The sequence below is a fragment of the Staurois parvus genome, unplaced genomic scaffold (assembly GCF_062004578.1).
Source record: "Staurois parvus isolate SC_StPar_1 unplaced genomic scaffold, SC_StPar_1.0 ptg000530l, whole genome shotgun sequence".
In the NCBI taxonomy this organism is placed as follows: Eukaryota; Metazoa; Chordata; class Amphibia; order Anura; family Ranidae; genus Staurois; species Staurois parvus.
Genome location: NW_028318326.1, coordinates 7,153,127 through 7,172,612, shown reverse-complemented (window position 1 = coordinate 7,172,612; position 19,486 = coordinate 7,153,127). Strand labels below are relative to the sequence as shown.

The window sequence follows — 19,486 nt, the reverse complement described above, 5'->3', positions numbered from 1 at the left end:
ATCTTTATATATTATACAAAGGGAATAGGGGTTGATTTACTAAAACTGAAGAGTGCAAAATCTGGTGCAACTGCACATGCTAGCCAATCAGTTTTTAACTTCAGCTTGTTCAATTAAACTTTGACAGAAAAGAACTGGAATCTGATTGGTTTCTGTACAGAGCTGCACCAGATATTGCACTCTCCAGTTTTAGTAAGTCAACCTCATAGAATTAATGAGAACAAATATGTATGCTATGCTCACATGTAGTGTTAATACTCTGACCAATATTGAACATGATCTTTAGATGTATTCTGTCTTACTTATGATTTATGATCATATCAAATACACTTTAAGCGTGCCCCCAAATTTATCTACATAAGAGCGAGTGCAGTCAGAATCATTGGTTAGGAGCTGCTGTGAGACAGTCAGTTACAGGACAAGCAACGTATGTGCAGTTGAAACTAGCAATGAAACTAAACTCTAAGGGTCCTTTCACATTGGCATTCCATTTTTTTTCTTTAGTTCAGTCATATTTTTTCTAAGAAAAAATGGATGAGTTTACATCCGTTTTTTCATCTGTTTACATCCGTTTTTTTCATCTGTTATTTCATCTGCTTTTCATCCAGTTACATCCTTTTTCATCCATTTACATTGTTTTACATCCGTTTTCATCCATTCAGATCCGTTTACATCCATTTTCACCCATTTACATCCGTTTTCATCCGTTTACATCAGTTTTTGGTCCGTTTACATCCATTTACATTCGTTGACATCCGTTTTTCGTTTGCTCCATTTTTGTTTGCGGAATAAAAATAGGAATTTCTTCCGTTAAAAAAAACGGATGTTAATGGATGCAGACATTAACGGATGTAAAAAGATGTTCATCCATTTACATCCGCAAGTCCATAGAAATACATAGGAGTCCGTTTTTCATCCGTAAACGGACAGATAAAAAACGGACATACAGAACGCCCGTGTGAAAGGGGCCTTATTAGATTTGGATAGAGTAATGAGGGGTTAGAACCACTATTTTTTTTGCTTATAACCCAAAATACTTTTGCTCTACAGTTCAAATAAAAAAATAACAACAAATGTGCAACAGTTTCCGCCCTCCCAATCATATCTTGTTGCTGGGTTTTGTTATTTTGGCTTTGTTTATAACAAAAAAAAAATACAAAAGTGCAATTTAAAAATAAACAAATAACAAAAAGACACATTTGACATGGGTCTTTGTACTAGGTTCCCCTGTTTGGCAGATTACCATGTGTAAGGGCCATGGTTAGGCCCCCCTTCATTGTGTTTTATCTTTTTCTAGATTCTGTTGTATTTTCATGCTGCCTGCAAATGTATTATTGGTTCTGGTCATGTATGTTTGTTTTACCATGGTCTTCTTGTCACAGCTAGCATTCAGCCCTTCTGTAGACTGAAATGGCAGGTGGCTGGTAGAGGTGGAGGAACTGGAGTAAGGAAGCCCAAGTAAGCCCTGAGCCTAACTCAGACGGCTGGGGGCTGAATTGGCGCCTGTTATGGAAGAAAAATGGAGATATGCCACTCAGCACTGCTAAAAGGGATTTGCTGTTGGATATGTTTTTACTGGTTGATTGTTCATCATTTACAGATATCAAGCTGTGGCCGATACCTAAATAATAAAGTATCAACCCAGTCGAAAGTATCTTTGTTGTCAGTGTAATTATTCTCGGGTCAGTCTCAGGGAGGGGAGAAATAAACGGTGTATCAGTCAACAGTGAAGCACTTGGATGGCATCTTTGTTTACAGCACTGAGCACTTTATTTATTCTGTAGGAGCACTGATCTTGGACTAAATAACTGAGATACACTGACACAACTAATAGATGGTTTTAAACTGAATTCATTTATTTTTACATTTTGTTAATTATTTATATATAAAGAGGTGGAGATTGGGAAATCTTACCTGTAATGTAGAATTGAGAACAGTTATATTTATGAATGCTGGACAATATTTGTTTTTTTTATTTTTCATTATTTATTGGTACTGATACATGTTTACAGCAGCACTGCACTTTTATAGATTCTATTTTTTGTTGTCTGTGTCCCCCATTTGGGAGATTTGCTCTCACAATTTGTCCTGATCAGCAATGTTGATAGGAATGAAAGTGAGGGTAAATTCAAAAGGTTCAGTGGCCACCAGAATAGGAATAATGGGGAAATCTTGAAAAGGGTCCACATATTCCCATAACAGCTGTGTAAGGCTAGGTTCACAACTATGCAGGTTGCATTTGAGCTGTTTCTGCATTGCGTTTTTGAACTTGCGTTTTTGCCTCATTTTTTATGCATTTTGCGTTTTTTTTTTCATTTTTCTTTAAGTTTTCTTGTTACTAGGCAGATTTAAAACACATAAAAAATGTGGCAAAAATGCATAACAAACACAGCAAAAATGCAATACATGATTTTCTGCAGCATTTCTATTGAAGTGTCTAGAAACAAAAATGCAACTTTTTGCCTTCAAAAAAGTCCCTGACCCTTTCCAAAAAACACTCCGGGTGGAAACGCACAGGTGTGAACATGTCCCATAGGAAATCATGTTAAATGGACTGCACTTCATTTCTGCAAAATGCAAAACGCTGCTCAAAACACTTAGGTGTGAACCTAGGCTAATTGGGGATATCTCTCACAATGGAAAGGTGTCCTCTCACTTCTTAATTAAAGTGGAGCTCCCCCCAAAAGGGAAAGTTCCACTTTAGGGACTGGTCCCTCACTCCCTGTTAAGTATTGGCACCTTTGGGGAGCAGGTACCAGAAATTGGAACCCACTCCCACTTCCGCTTCGATTGCATAGGCAATCGGAAGCGAAAGTTGTTATGTCCCCTCCCTCCCTATAGTCTTCTGGGACATGTGAATGCGACCATTCACAAAGTGCAGCGCTACCCGTGCATGCGCAGTGAACACCCGGCTGTGAAGCTGCAAGATGTCACAGTTGGGTGCCAACACTAAAGATGCCGATGCCGGGAACACAGGGCGGCCAGTGAAACAGGCTGGGGGGAACACCGCGGGATCAAGGGACAGGTAAGTGTCCGTTTTTTAAAAGTCAGCAGCTAAGTTTTATCTTTTTCAATTCTCACTGGAACTCCGCTTATCTACAGGAGAGCAAGTGAAGGGAAACCTTTCTAATGAGGATCAGGTGGAAACCCATTCCCCCCTTTACTCAAAAACATTTTTGGCTTTAGACATAATTTAAGTTAATGATTTAACCACTTCCGCACTGCCCTATAGCAGAAATACTGCATAGCAGAGCCATTACAGTGAAACAGCACACAGCACACAATTAACCCTTTGATTGCCCCACATGTTAACCCTTCTTTCCCAGTGCCAGTAGTACAGTGTTAGTGCTTTTTATTAGCACTGATCACTGTATTGGTGTCACTCGGGATCTTAGTGACACCAAGTCAGTTCCCCCAGTGTCAGAATGCCTGTTGCTGTCCCACTAGAAGCCACTGATCGCCACCATTACTAGTAGAAAAAGAAATGCAATATATATACACCGCCATTTGTAGACGCTGTAACTTTCACATAAACCAATTAATTTACAGGAATTGGGATTTTTTTTAGCAAAGACATGTAGCAGAATATATTTTGGCCTAAATTTATGACGAAATTTGATTTTTTAATTTTTTTTACTGGACATGTTTAATAGCACAAAAGTCAAAAATATAGTTTTGTTATCAAAATTGTAGCTTTTTTTGTTTATAGCGCAAAAAATAAAAAATGCAGAGGTGATCAAATACCACTGAAAGAATGCTGTATTTGTGGGAAAAAAGGACGTAAATTTAATTTGGGTGCAGCATTGCATGACCACGCAATTGTCAGTTAAAGTAACACAGCACCGTATTGCAAAAAATCACCTGGTCAGGAAGGGGGGTAAATCCTCTGGAGGGCAAGTGGTTAAAGTATTATTGCTTTCTCATTAAGTATAATGGGGACATTTGTCTATCCAGTCGCATGGCAAAGCTATGCTAAATAGGAGCACTGAGATGCACTATGACACAGACATATTACAATGTTACAGATTGAGTCATAAATTCCTCCTTTGGCTGCTGACTGCCTGACCCTGATCATTACCTAATCATGTGTCTAAATAAAGTAAAAACCTACTCATCTTCTGCAATTATTATTATACAGGATTTATATGGCGCCAACAGTTTGCTCAGCGCTTTACAATATAACGGGAGACAATACAGCAACAATACAGTCCATACAAGAGGGATAGGAGGGCCCTGCTCCTCGGAGCTTACAATCTAGGAATTAATTGTTTCTCAGAATTCTGCAAACTGCTGCACTTAGCTACCCAGGAATACAGACACACTGATCTGTTAAACTGTCATGGAGACTTTACTGGTGGAGATGCAACCAGATTATGACTAATTGGGGGTTATTTATAAAACTGGAGTGTGCAAATTGTGGTGCAGCTCTGCAAATAAACCAATCAGCTTCAAAGTTTTATTACAAGAGCTTAATTGAACACGCTGAAGTTAGAAACTGATTGGCTACCATGCACAGCTGTACCAGATTCTGGGTGCACCAGTTTTAGGTAATTTCCCTCATTGGGGGGTTATTTACTACAACTGGAGAGTGCAAAATCAGGTGCAGCTCTACAAAGAAGCCAATCAGCTTCCAGGTTTTATTACCAAAGCTTAACTGAACAAGCTGAAGATAGAAGTTGATTGGCTACCATTCACAGCTGCACCAGATTCTGAGTGAGCCAGTTTTAGTAAATCTCCCCCATTGTGGCTATAATTTTCTTGATAATGTCCCCCTATGCATTTGTCCTTGTCCTTGCAGGCTTTGAAAAATTGCTTATATGATGAGTTGCTTTGCTGAATATAGCTCCTGCTTCCAGGTGCTACTAGGACAGCATTTAAGTAAGGACATAACCAGCATTAAAAACCTGGCAGAAGTTCTAACTAGAGATGAGCGAATTATTCAAAAATTCGGTTCGGCTTATTCGCCGAATTCGCCGATTAAATTTGCTTCGTGCCGAATATATTCGCTGCGAATTTAACTTATAAAAAGGGTGTTTCTAGGCTTCAGAGAGCCTTTATATTAGTGCAGAACACTGTACCTTTAATTTAAATGCCCTTGGAGTCTGCTGGGGAAGAGAAATAATACTGTCAGTCAGTATGACATGCAGATGAGTGCCGTCGATCTTAGAATCACCGCACACTTCACTCATTTGGGCAGTCACGGGGCCAAAACCAGAGTGTGGAGCCACAGTGTGGCGGTGGAGGCAGCAGCAATGGGAGGCCATACAGCACCCTATGACAAAATGGAACCCACCAGCAGTGTGAGGAGACCTGAAAGTGGCACATGGCAGAGTGTGGCGATGGAGACAGCAGCAATGGGAGGCCGTACAGGGACCCATGACACACTCTGGACCTGGCAGCAGCATGAGGAGGCGGTACAGGGGCCCATGACAGATTACGGGCCTGGCAGCAGCATGAGGAGTCGGTACGGGGGCCCATGGCAGATTACGGGCCTGGCAGCAGCATGAGGAGGCGGTACAGGGGCCCATGGCAGAGTGGCGGAGCGAAAGCAGCTAAAATTGAAGGCCATACAGAGGCCTATGTTAAAAAGTCCCCCCAGCAGCAGCGTGGGGAGACGACTATCAAGAGTCCAATGGCAGAGTGGCGGAGCAGAAGCAGCTTCAATTGAAGGCCATACACAGGCCTAGGTTAAAAAGCGGAAGCCGTCAGCAGCGTGAGCAGACGACAGAGACACATGGCGCAGGGTGGCGGTGGATGCAGCAGTATTCGGAAGCCAAACACAGGCCTCGGTTAAAAAGCGGAAGCCGTCAGCAGCGTGAGCAGATGACAGAGGCACATGGCGCAGGGTGGCGGTGGAGGCAGCAGCAATGGAAGGCCATACAGCACCCTATCACAAAATGGAACCCACCAACAGTGTAAGGAAACCTGAAAGTGGCACATGGCGCAGGGTGGCGGTGGAGGCAGCAGTATTCGGAAGACATACACAGGACTAGTTTAAAAAGCGGAAGCCGTCAGCAGCGTGAGCAGACGACAGAGGCACATGGCGCAGGGTGGCGGTGGAGGCAGCAGTATTCGGAAGCCATACACAGGCCTAGGTTAAAAAGCGGAAGCCGTCAGCAGCGTGAGCAGACGACAGAGACACATGGCGCAGGGTGGCGGTGGATGCAGCAGTATTCGGAAGCCAAACACAGGCCTCGGTTAAAAAGCGGAAGCCGTCAGCAGCGTGAGCAGACGACAGAGGCACATGGCGCAGGGTGGCGGTGGAGGCAGCAGCAATGGAAGGCCATACAGCACCCTATCACAAAATGGAACCCACCAACAGTGTAAGGAGACCTGAAAGTGGCACATGGCGCAGGGTGGCGGTGGAGGCAGCAGTATTCGGAAGACATACACAGGACTAGTTTAAAAAGCGGAAGCCGTCAGCAGCGTGAGCAGACGACAGAGGCACATGGCGCAGGGTGGCGGTGGAGGCAGCAGTATTCGGAAGCCATACACAGGCCTAGGTTAAAAAGCGGAAGCCGTCAGCAGCGTGAGCAGACGACAGAGGCGCATGGCGCAGGGTGGCGGTGGAGGCAGCAGCAATGGAAGGCCATACAGCACCCTATCACAAAATGGAACCCACCAACAGTGTAAGGAGACCTGAAAGTGGCACATGGCACAGGGTGGCGGTGGAGGCAGCAGTATTCGGAAGCCATACACAGGCCTAGGTTAAAAAGCGGAAGCCGTCAGCAGCGTGAGCAGACGACAGAGGCACATGGCGCAGGGTGGCGGTGGAGGCAGCAGTATTCGGAAGCCATACACAGGCCTAGGTTTAAAACTGGAACCCAGCAGCGTGAGCAGACGACAAAGACGCACATGGCAGAGGATGGATCTGGCAGCAGTATGAGAAGGCGGTACAGGGGCCCGTGGCACAGTGTGGTGATGGGGGCTACAGCAACTGGATGCCAGAAAGTGGCCGATAGGGCTATATACTGCATGGAATTATAAAGTTGTAAAGACAGCGGCCTATAAGGCTATACACACTATAACAATCATGACTTGATTGACCATTGGCCTATAAGGCTATACACAGCATGAATATCATGACTTATTCTGAGAGTGGTTTGGAAGGCTATATACAAAAAGTAATTCATGAGCTGTCCGGACAGCGGACAATAAGTACATATATACAAATCAATTCATCAGCTGTCCAGCCAGCGGCCTCAAAGGCGACACATATAGAAAGCAATTCATGAGCTGTTCAGACAGCGGCCTCTAAGGCGACAGATATACAAAGCAAGTCCCGAGGTGTTCAGGGAGCGGCCTGAACGGCTAGGTTATTAGGTCAGTTGTGTCAGGAACTGGTGGTTTGAAATCCAGACTAATCCACGCCTGATTCACTTTCACAAACGTGAGTCTCTCCACACTTTGGGTGGACAGTCGTGTCCTCCGCGGAGTTACAATACCTCCTGCCGCACTAAACACGCGCTCCAATGCCACGCTACTGGCCGGGCATGACTGCCTTTCAAGGGCAAATTCAGCTAGTTGGGGCCAAAGGTCAAGTTTCGTTGCCCAGTAGTCAAGGGGATTGTCTACCTCGGTTGGCAGGGTGCTGTCCAAGTAGGCCCAAGCCTGTTGTTTGAGGTCCTGCTCCAGGTCCACCTGATGCTGCTGCTGCTGCGGCTGGTTAGTAGTTTCCTCACTGCGCTGGTGAAGAAAGCTACTCATCATCGACTGCAGACTGAGGCAGCCGCTGCTGGTGGAGCTGCCACTGCTCCTACCACCCCACCCCTCCCCTGCTGCCATGGCAGCGGAACGCGAGCGCACAGGGCCCACAGTGTCTGAGGATGGACGTTGGCGCAGAAAGGCAGAGACCAACTGACTACATAGGTGGTTTTTATAGTACTTTATTTTGGCCTCCCTCTCAGCAGGTGTGAAAAAGGCCACCATTTTTGAACGGTAGCGAGGGTCCAACAAGGTGGACAGCCAAAAGTCATCCCTCTGTCTGATGGTTATTGTTCGGCTGTCGCTACGCAAGCAACCGAGCATGCTATGGGCCATTTGTGCCAAGGAATGCGAGGGACTCCCTGCCTCCATCTCCACAGCATACTGCCACGGTGCGTCTGGGTCCTCTGTCTCCTCCTCCTCCTCTACCAGATGCTCCTGCTCCTCCACTCCTGTCCGCTGAGTGGAAAAACCACCCATTTCACTCAATAATTCCTGAGCACCAATGTCCTCCTCTACCTCCTCCTCTTCTTCCTGTCCTGCCCCCACAGGGGTCATGTGGCGTTGAGATCTGTGCGCCACGTCTACCGCACCCTGACCAGCCATTGTTAACAGCATTTGTTCCAGGACGTGCAACGGAGGAATGACATCGTTCATCCCATAGTCCTGCCGACTCACGAATAGCGTGGCCTCCTCAAAGGGCCTGAGCAAGCGGCAGGTGTCACGCATGAGCTGCCAATGGCTGACATCTAAGTTACACAGGGGAGTACCTTTATCCGCTTGTAACATCAGGAAATCGGTGATGGCCTTTCGCTGTTCGTAAAGGCGGTCTAACATATGTAGGGTTGAATTCCACCTTGTTGCAACGTCGCAGATCAGGCGATGCTGTGGAATTCCGTTCTGCCGCTGCAGCTCAAGGAGGGTGTGCTTTGCGGTGTAGGAATGGCTGAAATGCATGCAAAGTTTACGTGACATTTTAAGGATGTCTTGCAGTGGGATGGTGGATTTTAGGAACCGCTTGACAACCAGATTGAACACGTGAGCTATGCATGGCGCATGGCACAACCTTCCTTGACGCAGAGCAGACACCATGTTCTTTCCGTTGTCGGTCAACATGGTTCCGATTTTCAGTTTGCGCGGAGACAGCCATCTGTCGATTTTTCTGTTCATTACACTCAGAAGTTCCTCCCCTGTGTGACTACGTTCGCCAAGGCATACCAGGTGCAGCACAGCGTGACACCGTTGCGCCCTGCACATGTGATATGCCGGTCGGGTAATGGGACTTGGCACGGGGGTGGCGGCTGAGGACACAGCGGAAGAAGAGGTGGTAGAGGCGGACATCTTTGCTGGACCAAGGACGTGCAAACGTGGAGGCAAAAGCGGCGTGACCTGTCCAAGTTGCTGGTGCGGCTGTGCCGGCACCACGTTCACCCAGTGGGCCGTAAATGACATGTACTGTCCCTGACCGTAGTTACAGCTCCACACGTCGGCGCTGCCGTGCACTTTGGCAGAGACCGACATGCTCAAAGACTGGCCCACCATCTCTTCTACATGTGAATGCAGGGCTGGCACTGCCTTTTTGGCGAAGAAATGCCGGCTTGGCACTCTCCACCGCGGCTCGGCACAAGCCATCATTTCTCGGAAAGGTGCTGAGTCCACCACTTGGAAAGGGAGGGACTGCAGCACCAGCAACTTGGACAGGAGGACGTTCAGCTTCTGCACCGTCGGGTGCGTGCTCGCAAACTGTTGTCTCTTGGAAACGGATTCCAAGAAAGACTGCTGACGGAATCCGTGAAGAGGAGTAGCAGGAGAAGGAGCATCTGAACGAGCGGAAGATGCCAACGAGCGACAACTCCCCTCAGCAGAGGTGTTGGAGCCTTGACTGGCTGATAGAGGGCGATTGACGTCGGGTGACGGAGCAAGTAACGGAGCGGGGGCTGGGGCAGGCAGAACCGCCGTATCTTTATCACGGTTTTCCCAGGCCACCGAATGGCGACGCTGCATATGCTGACGCAACGCTGTAGTTCCAACATTGGCCCCCTGGCCACGCTTGACTTTCTGGCCACATAGTCGACATACGGCTACGTTTACTTCCTCGGGCGGCTTGACGAAAAATTGCCACACCGCCGAGTAGGAAACTTTGCCCCCGCTACTCCTCACTGGCTGACTGCTACTTCCTCCGTGTACACCGGCACCACTACTGGCCGTGGTGGTAGGCTGCAGTGGAGCTGGTGCTCTACTCCGTGGCCGTTTGGCTCCACTGACACTGCTGCGACCCTGCTGTCTCCTGGGCAACCCACCGACTGTTTTGCTCGCTGGCAAGCTGGCACCCTCTTCTCCTGATGATGCAGAAGCAATAGCCTGATGACGATGAGGCTGCCAAGTGCGATCAGCCTCATCATCATCAATTAGGGTCTCCGCGTCACTACTAGCCCCCTCGGCTGCGTGTGGGTCAGGAGACAGACCTGTCTCTAGACCGGCTACCGAGCCACTCTCCTCGCCAGTACTTCTTCGCCTGGCTGCTGAAGAGGCGGATGTCTCCCCCCGTTCCTGACCGCCCTCTGTTAGCTCTTCCTCACTGTACAGTGGGGCTGAGCCCACAGCATGCGATACTTCGCTTGGTGAGGGAACACCAAAGGACAGGGGCAGGTCGAGGACACGTGATTTCAGTGGGCTTGCTCCCGGGCCATGCCAACTAACGGTTGTGTCTGACGTACCCACCGACCGTTGGCTGTAGGTGTCAGAGGTGACCTGGGAAGAGGAAGACGACCGAGTCAACCAATCGATGACGGCAGGGTTGTCGGTGGAGACACGACCGCTGGATGACAACGGGAGCACTGGCCTCTGGCTGCGACTAGTGCTGCCTCGACCCCTTCCTCTGCTGCCACGTCTGCTCGCTCCTGAAACATTGCCTCCTCTGCCACTCCTCTGCGTGTTGTCTGACATACTCTTTAATTCAATAAGCACCCCAAAAATAAAACCAGATTTAACTCTTTGAACGTACAATAGTGGTTGTGAAGCAGAAAGTCAGTTTATTTAGCACAATCGGTCAATTGCAGCTTGCCGTTGGCTGGAAACTGTACGTTTATGTCACTGGAATGCACTAATCACCCAAAAAATATTACCGCCACCCGGCGTGTATATGGATTTAACTCTTTGAACGTACAATAGTGGTTGTGAAGCAGAAAGTCAGTTTATTTAGCACAATCGGTCAATTGCAGCTTGCCGTTGGCTGGAAACTGTACGTTTATGTCACTGGAATGCACTAATCACCCCAAAAATATTACCGCCACCCGGCGTGTAAATGGATCTAACTCTTTGAACGTACAATAGTGGTTGTGAAGCAGAAAGTCAGTTTATTTAGCACAATCGGTTAATTGCAGCTTGCCGTTGGCTGGAAACTGTACGTTTAGGTCACTGGAATGCACTAATCACCCAAAAAATATTACCGCCACCCGGCGTGTATATGGATTTAACTCTTTGAACGTACAATAGTGGTTGTGAAGCAGAAAGTCAGTTTATTTAGCACAATCGGTCAATTGCAGCTTGCCGTTGGCTGTAAACTGTACGTTTATGTCACTGGAATGCACTAATCACCCAAAAAATATTACCGCCACCCGGCGTGTATATGGATTTAACTCTTTGAACGTATAATAGTGGTTGTGAAGCAGAAAGTCAGTTTATTTAGCACAATCGGTCAATTGAAGCTTGCCGTTGGCTGGAAACTGTACGTTTATGTCACTGGAATGCACTAATCCCCCCAAAAATATTACCGCCACCCGGCATGTAAATGGATCTAAGTCTTTGAACGTACAATAGTGGTTGTGAAGCAGAAAGTCAGTTTATTTAGCACAATCGGTCAATTGCAGCTTGCCGTTGGCTGGAAACTGTACGTTTAGGTCACTGGAATGCACTAATCCCCCCAAAAATATTACCGCCACCCGGCGTGTAAATGGATCTAACTCTTTGAACGTACAATAGTGGTTGTGAAGCAGAAAGTCAGTTTATTTAGCACAATCGGTCAATTGCAGCTTGCCGGTGGCTGGAAACTGTACGTTTAGGTCACTGGAATGCACTAATCACCCAAAAAATATTACCGCCACCCGGCGTGTATATGGATTTAACTCTTTGAACGTACAATAGTGGTTGTGAAGCAGAAAGTCAGTTTATTTAGCACAATCGGTCAATTGCAGCTTGCCGTTGGCTGTAAACTGTACGTTTATGTCACTGGAATGCACTAATCACCCAAAAAATATTACCGCCACCCGGCGTGTATATGGATTTAACTCTTTGAACGTACAATAGTGGTTGTGAAGCAGAAAGTCAGTTTATTTAGCACAATCGGTCAATTGCAGCTTGCCGTTGGCTGGAAACTGTACGTTTATGTCACTGGAATGCACTAATCACCCAAAAAATATTACCGCCACCCGGCATGTAAATGGATCTAACTCTTTGAACGTACAATAGTGGTTGTGAAGCAGAAAGTCAGTTTATTTAGCACAATCGGTCAATTGCAGCTTGCCGTTGGCTGGAAACTGTACGTTTATGTCACTGGAATGCACTAATCACCCAAAAAATATTACCGCCACCCAGCGTGTAAATGGATCTAACTCTTTGAACGTACAATAGTGGTTGTGAAGCAGAAAGTCAGTTTATTGTACACAATCGGTCAATTGCAGCTTGCCGTTGGCTGGAAACTGTACGTTTGTGTCACTGGAATGCACTAATCACCCAAAAAATATTACCGCCAGCCGGCGTGTAAATGGATTTAACTCTTTGAACGTACAATAGTGGTTGTGAAGCAGAAAGTCAGTTTATTTTGCACAATCGGCAAACTGCAGCACCAACTGTGCACGACAGCCACCAAAAAAAAAAGGGTGTATGTCACTTTAAATTTTCGATTCTTTGATAGCTGTGGCCCTGAGTAACGATTCTGTGTCCCTGAGTAACGATTCTGTGTCCCTGAGTAACGATTCTGTGTCCCTGAGCAACGATTCTGTGTCCCTGAGTAACGATTCTGTGTCCCTGAGTAACGATTCTGTGTCCCTGAGCAACGATTCTGTGTCCCTGAGTAACAATTCTGTGTCCCTGAGCAACAATTCTGTGTCCCTGAGTAACGATTCTGTGTCCCTGAGTAACAATTCTGTGTCCCTGAGTAACGATTCTGTGTCCCTGAGTAACGATTCTGTGTCCCTGAGTAACGATTCTGTGTCCCTGAGTAACGATTCTGTGGCCCTATAGTCTCTGTGGCCCTAACTCTGTCCCTTAATACAGACAGGTCTGTCTCTCTTGAATGACCGGAGGCTAATGGAGAATTCTAAGATGGCCGCGATTTATAGCTCCACCATTACACAGTGCTGGCTGGCTGCTGATTGGCTAATGCGATCACATGTCATGATTCATGACTCATGAATGCATTATGGGTCAGCGCGCCTTGTCTGCGCGCCTTCCCAGAGATCCCCACCCCATCTTCTCTGTCCATTTTCTCCTGTCGCCACACATGTCGTCGCCATTTTTGGGAAAATTCGATTCGTGCATCCGAAGTTTGCTAATCTTCGGATTCGTCGCGAATCGAAATTTTCCAAATCTTCGGAACGAATTCCACTTCGTCATGTTCGATTCGCTCATCTCTAGTTCTAACCATTAACTCCTCTGTTCTAAACTAAAATAAAGTATTGGCTTGTGACCTAAACATTTTAACAAAAACACAGCCAGGATATTAGCATTTTCAGAAGAATGCTAGTTATATTGTAGCACTAAGACAAGAGGAGCCGAGTGCAGAGCAGGGAGAAGTGCTGGGCTATTATTAGGAGGAAAAGTAGTGCTCAGAGTAATCTGCAATTGGCTTATCTGAGTGCCCACCCTTGGGCATTGTGTGGTGGTGATGTAGGGTCCCAAAGACATGGGATCATCATTGAGTGTGTACCACCCTCTAGTAGTGCTAGAGAGGTACATTTAGCAGAAGTAACTAAAATGAGCATGTCTGTGGGGGTCGTGCTTAGGTCAGGCTGGAGGGCTCTACAGGTAAGGTCTCTATTGCCTCCCCCTGGTTCTGGAGGTCCATGGAAACTTCTAGAAACTAGTGGGCGAAGGAGTGGAGACCAATATCTGCATATTCATGGGAGTCTAACCAATCCCAGGCAGGAGGCCTGGCAGTGTGGTGAGATCTGCCCTTAAATATCAGAGAGCCTAGCCAGCAGGGGAGTCTAGTGATCAGGTGGAAGATGGAGTGTTGAGGATCATGAGGCCTGGGAGGGGGCCCCAGGGAAGGGGAAACTCTGCCTCTAGGCTGGAGCTGAGTGCCTCTACACCCCCAGGGCCTAGAAGGGGGACAGCTGCCAGATGCAATTTCCAGTATGCTTTCACAGGGACAGCGTCACAGCTAACTTAATCCCTTGCTCTGGAACACTTTTTCAAAGGAGCCAGGTGGGCTGGTATTTTCTCATTAAGTATTGTGATTTTGTGAGAGTTCACGCAAAGGGACCTAGTGCTCCGTAACATTAATACAGATCCTTAAAGGGAATGATACCACTCCAGCTGGAGTAATTTCCAGGATCCATTTTTTGTCCTTAAATGCAGGAATTTTGTTTTCAAACTGTTCTTTCTAGTCAAGTTGGGCATCCCATAACCTTCGCATCCCTATTCAAGTTGATTTCCCCTAAATAAAACAAAAACAAGCCCATGGACTGGATTCATGTCTATATTTGTATGCAGAAATTGCATGTTGCCTGGCTGTGCAGAAAATAAGAGAACCCAAAATTCAAGGGGTAATGCTACAAGTGCATATGATGTGTGCCCCTGCTTTCTCCACCTTGGACATCTTGTTTCAGACAGGAGCTGGCCTAAGTCTATCACAATATAATTAAATAAAAAAAAAAAAATCCAGACTGCACTATTCTAAAAGCTCAAGTGTAGAAATTTTTATTTAATTTTTATTTAGTATTAGGCCTTACAGATGTAGCACCATCCTAGATAGGTGCTAGGTTTAGATAGATAGATAGATTTAGTTTGTTTTTTTATAGGTAAATTTAGTTGACACACTGTAGTCAGTGTGGTTATAATTGTTGCTAGGTAAACGTATAACTTGCACACTGTAATCAGCCAGCCTGATAGCACCCTCTGCATCTAGAAAGCTTGAGAAGCTTCTGGATAAAAAGTGTGAAGCTATGCAGGTGGCAGCATGAATATTATTATTATTATTATTATTATTATTATTAATAATAATAAACAGTATTTATAAAGCGCCAACAGTTCGCTCAGAGCTGTACATTACAGTGGGAGACAGAACATCCGACATTACAATAACACTACAATGCAATACACAAGGGGTTCGAGGGCCCTGCTCCTTGGAGCTTACAATCTAGGAGGGAGGGGATGGTGGTACAGGAGGAAATAGCTGTGGGGGATGGAGTGGTAGGAAGAGTGGAGGAGGTTGGGAATTAGCAGGGGGTGGGGTAGGCTTCGCTGAAGAGGTGGGTTTTCAGGATGCGCCTAAAGGAGAGGAGAGTAGGTGATAGTCTGATGGATTGGGGTAGGGAGTTCCAGAGTATGGGTGATGCCCTGGAGAAGTCCTGGAGGCCGGCATGGGAGGAGAAGACTAGGGAACTAGAGAGAAGGAGGTCTTGTGAGGAGCGGAGTGTGCGTGCTGGGTGGTACTTGGATATTAGGTCGGTGATGTAGTTTGGGGCACTATGATGGACAGCTTTGCACGTCAGTGTTAGGATTTTGAATTTGATCCGTTGGGCAATCGGAAGCCAGTGGAGGGACTGGCAGAGGGGGGGGGGGGTGGCAGAAACGGAGCGGTTGGTAAGGTGGATGAGTCTGGCTGTTGTGTTCAGGATCGACTGGAGTGGGGATAGCCTGTGGTGAGGCAGGCCAGTGAGGAGGGAGTTGCAGTAATCGAGTCGTGATATGATGAGGGAGTGGATGAGCTGTTTAGTGGTTTCTGGGGTTAGGAACGTGAGGATTTTGGCGATGTTGCGGAGATGGAGTCTGCATGAGTTTGTTAGTGATTGGACTTGGGGCTGGAAGGATAGATTGGAGTCAAGAATGACACCAAGTATTCTGGCCTGCGGGGCGGGCCTGATAGTGGCATTGTTGGACGTGATGGAGAAGTCAGTGGGGGGTGGTGTGCAGGCTGGGGGGAAGACTAGGAGCTCAGTTTTGGAGAGGTTCAGTTTAAGGAAGTGGAGCAACAGTCTGATATGTCATTCAGTAGGTTTGTGATTCGGGCGGAGACTGAGTGGGTGAGGCGAGGGGTCGAGAGATAGATTTGCGTGTCATCGGCATAGAGGTGGTAGTTGAAGCCGTGAGAGTGTATGAGTTGGCCAAGGGAGGAGGTGCAGATGGAGAAGAGAAGGGGCCCAAGGACAAAGCCTTGAGGGACCCCAACAGAGAGGGGGAGTGAGGGGGAGGTGGTAGCGTTATAGATAACGCTGAAGGAGCGTTGTGATAGGTAGGATGAGAACCAGGAGAGAGCGGAATCTCTGAGGCCAATATTGATACATTCTCAGCCTATCCCAGAGAGACTGGCTCTGAGGGCATGCTGGGTAACTGTATATATTCAGTGAGCACACTGGGTTTTGGGTCTTTCCTGTATAGGATTGTTCCAGCCTGGGAGAGGGTACGTTGCCCTGCCAGGCAACTGCTGCTCATGTAGGCAACCTGAGGGCCTGAATGACCAGGGTTATACTAAAGATGACTGAGAGGCTGTCTACTACTGGTCTGGTATCTCAGAGGAAGACGTCAATCTCTTCTTGGGCCTTGTGAGTACAGACATCTCTAAAGGATCTTAAAGACTGTGTGCTACTTAACCCCCTCTGGTGCTAGGGAGTCAGCTGTGGGTCTGGTAAAGGGTCACCAGCGTTTTCTGAAGAGCTTTGTCTATTTAATCTTCTACCTAAAAGAAGTCTTGCTCTAGCGAGTGCTGTATTTTGGTTTCGAGCTGCCCTAGGCAAAAGTAAATGTTGGTGCCCCCCATCCAGATTGAGGCCAGTGATAGCACAGTGATGGGTGGGGGGGAAAGGGAGAGAGAGAGGGAGAGGGAGAGAGAAAGAGAGAGGGAGAGAGAAAGAGAGAGGGAGAGAGAGACAAAGAGAAAAAGAGAGAGGGAGAGAGAGTTGTTCCAGCACTCTCCGGCACAGCTCACAGAATGACATCCACCACCTGCACAGCTCACAGAATGACGTCCGCAGGGCACTGCCAAAGCCATGATCAGGACCAGGGGGGGCAGTCTGACACCATCCAGCAGCCTGCAGCCTCTCGTGGATCCCAGTAGAGACTGCTGCAAACATAGTGGCTCCTGTGTGAGGAGGTGTCTCCAGAGATGACTCATCTCCTATACACCATCCTCAGGAGCTCCTGCAGTGCCTCACCTACTTCTCCTTCCTCTGTCACCTGCCACATGTGTCCATTTTGCCTGGGGACATCGCTGCCCCCCCTGAAAAATGCCACTAAATGCAAATGCCTTGTATGCCTTGTGGTAAATACGCCCCTGGCTCTAGCTAATACTACTACTGCTGCCTTAAAGCTGAAGGCTTCTGTTTGCTTCAAGTACAGACTTCGTCACAACTTGTTTGAACAAATATCTAAAGTCCTCAACTGTACATGTCTTGGAGTATCCCATCTCATTCCCCATGCCTATCCAAGTTCTCTGAAAATAAAAACAACAAAAACAACACCCTAGACTGGTCATTGAAGAAACGTCTGAGAGAGTCTATGTGCCTGGCTGCGGGGCAAAGCTTTGGGCGAGGACCTGGACAGTATTGTTGAGGCTTCTGGCAGAGTAGCTCTACTAAATCTATTACTACTTCCTTACAGACAAAAAGAGAATACAAGTAAATAATAAAAATAATCCAGACTGCACTATTATAAAACCTCAAGAGTGAATATTTATATTTAATGGCAGCATCACATATTTCCCAAATTGGAATTGGATCTAGTCATATGGGGTAGTTAAGACCCTATTGCCTGGGTTTGTATGATGGGTAAAGGGTTTGCATTACTTTGCTGATCAAAGAATTTCACATAGTGGTCACTGAACTACAATAATATAACAGAGCTTACTTATTTCACGTACTTGTTGTACAGAACAAAATCTGGGCGCCAAATATCACTTGAAGGTATCCGAATTTTCTGTACTCCTCCATAATCTGCTGGATTCCATTTTAGGTTGACATCCACCCATTGCTGAGCAATTAAAAACACAAAATAAATACAATTGTAACAATAATGAACTACTTCCATTCACCTTATTATTTGGGTTAAAAAAATAAGCTAAGCATTAAACGTTTATGCCATCCCAATAAACTATATTCCAGTTATTGCTATAATGACAAGCTCCCAATATAATTGCAATTATGGTTCCTAATTGATCTAAAAGCACCAGCACTGCAGGGTACAAATCTGTCATTAATGAATGTCTAGACAATTCAAATTAAAAGAATTTAAATAATTGGGAGAATATTTTTACTTTGCATCAGATGGCACATTGTGAAACAACTATTTGTGCCCACAAAACCCTGAGGATCCATTTATACTTTGCAGTGTATTATCGCATATTATGTCCCATGTTAACATGCATTATGTTAAAGTGACACTAAACATTATCCTTATTCTCCAAAAAGAATCCATACACATCCACTGCTTAATGACTCTGTAATCTATATTTAATTAAATCATTTCTTACTGTGTTTTTCTACCTCCTTGTAACATTCTTTGTGAGTTACCAAACCTCTCCTTTTCCTCTTCACTTCTATTTGTTTGGACTGAGCAGTGCATGTTAGTTGTGGTCATGTGCACTGCTCTTTGCATACTAGATATCCATCGGTCACTAGTCCATTTCACAAGTGAGCAAGAGAGGGTGACTATATTCCTACATACAGTGGGACCATGGAAAATTAATGTAGTCACCTTCTAACAGGAAGCGGGATCACAGCAGCAAAAAAAAAAAAGGAAAAAAAAGGGGGATTTGGAGGTGGCTGTGAATAATACAAGGGTCCTTTTTGCATCACTTTAAAGTGTTACTAAACCCACAGCAGTAAAATCAGTCTGTATTAGCAGTAAAGCATGCTTGTTATACTCACTGTGGAATCTAAGGGGTTAATCCTCTGCATTGTGTAAAAAGGCTGTTCGATCCTTTCTTCTCTGCCCCTCCTCGTGTTGAAATGACCACTTGATACAGACTGAACTCATGGTCATATGCAGGGGTGTATTTACCACAAGGCAAACAAGGCATTTGCCTAGGGCAGCATTTTTTTTAGGGAGGCAAGCACCCCCCCAGGAAGAAGGGACATATACGGCACGGGGACCAGGTAGAATCCAAAAGAGGCTGCGGGCTGCTTGATGTTGTATGCAGAGCCCGACTCTCATTCTCGGGGATGTCCAGATCTGTGGAGGTGAGTGTCTTTCTCCCTGTTGCCGGGAAGGGGGGGAAGGGGGGTGTTGGTGGAAGGCTCTCTTGGGTGGGGGTTTAGAGGGTGTTGGTCAGTGTCAGGCTATCACCGCTGGGGGGGGGGGTCTGATTTTTGCATTGCCTAGGGCAGCAAAAAACCTAAAGACACCACTGGTCATATGCACATGTTCGGTTTGGTGTGTATTGCTAGAGAGGTTTTTTTATTCTTGGGAGAGTGCATGAGATCAGCACAGGGCCAATCAGCACTGTCCAGACAGAGGGTCAGAGGTTTCACATCATCCTAGAGCAGAAAGAAAGCTCCTCCTTCAAGCTTTAACATGTGCTCTGCTGAAGTCACAAAACTCTAACTGCTGATGAGAAAATATATTT

At 46.4% G+C, this 19,486-nt stretch overlaps 1 protein-coding gene across 1 annotated transcript in view; it reads right to left on the bottom strand.

Annotated features, from left to right (window-relative positions):
• LOC149451610 (acetylcholine receptor subunit alpha-1-B) overlaps nt 1-19,486 on the bottom strand; it is a 58,066-nt gene that overhangs the window by 24,580 nt on the left and 14,000 nt on the right. The window contains exon 4 of the mRNA XM_089690475.1: nt 17,783-17,892. Within this exon, the coding sequence (XP_089546601.1) occupies nt 17,783-17,892 (110 nt within the window). The remainder of the gene's footprint in view (nt 1-17,782; nt 17,893-19,486) is intronic.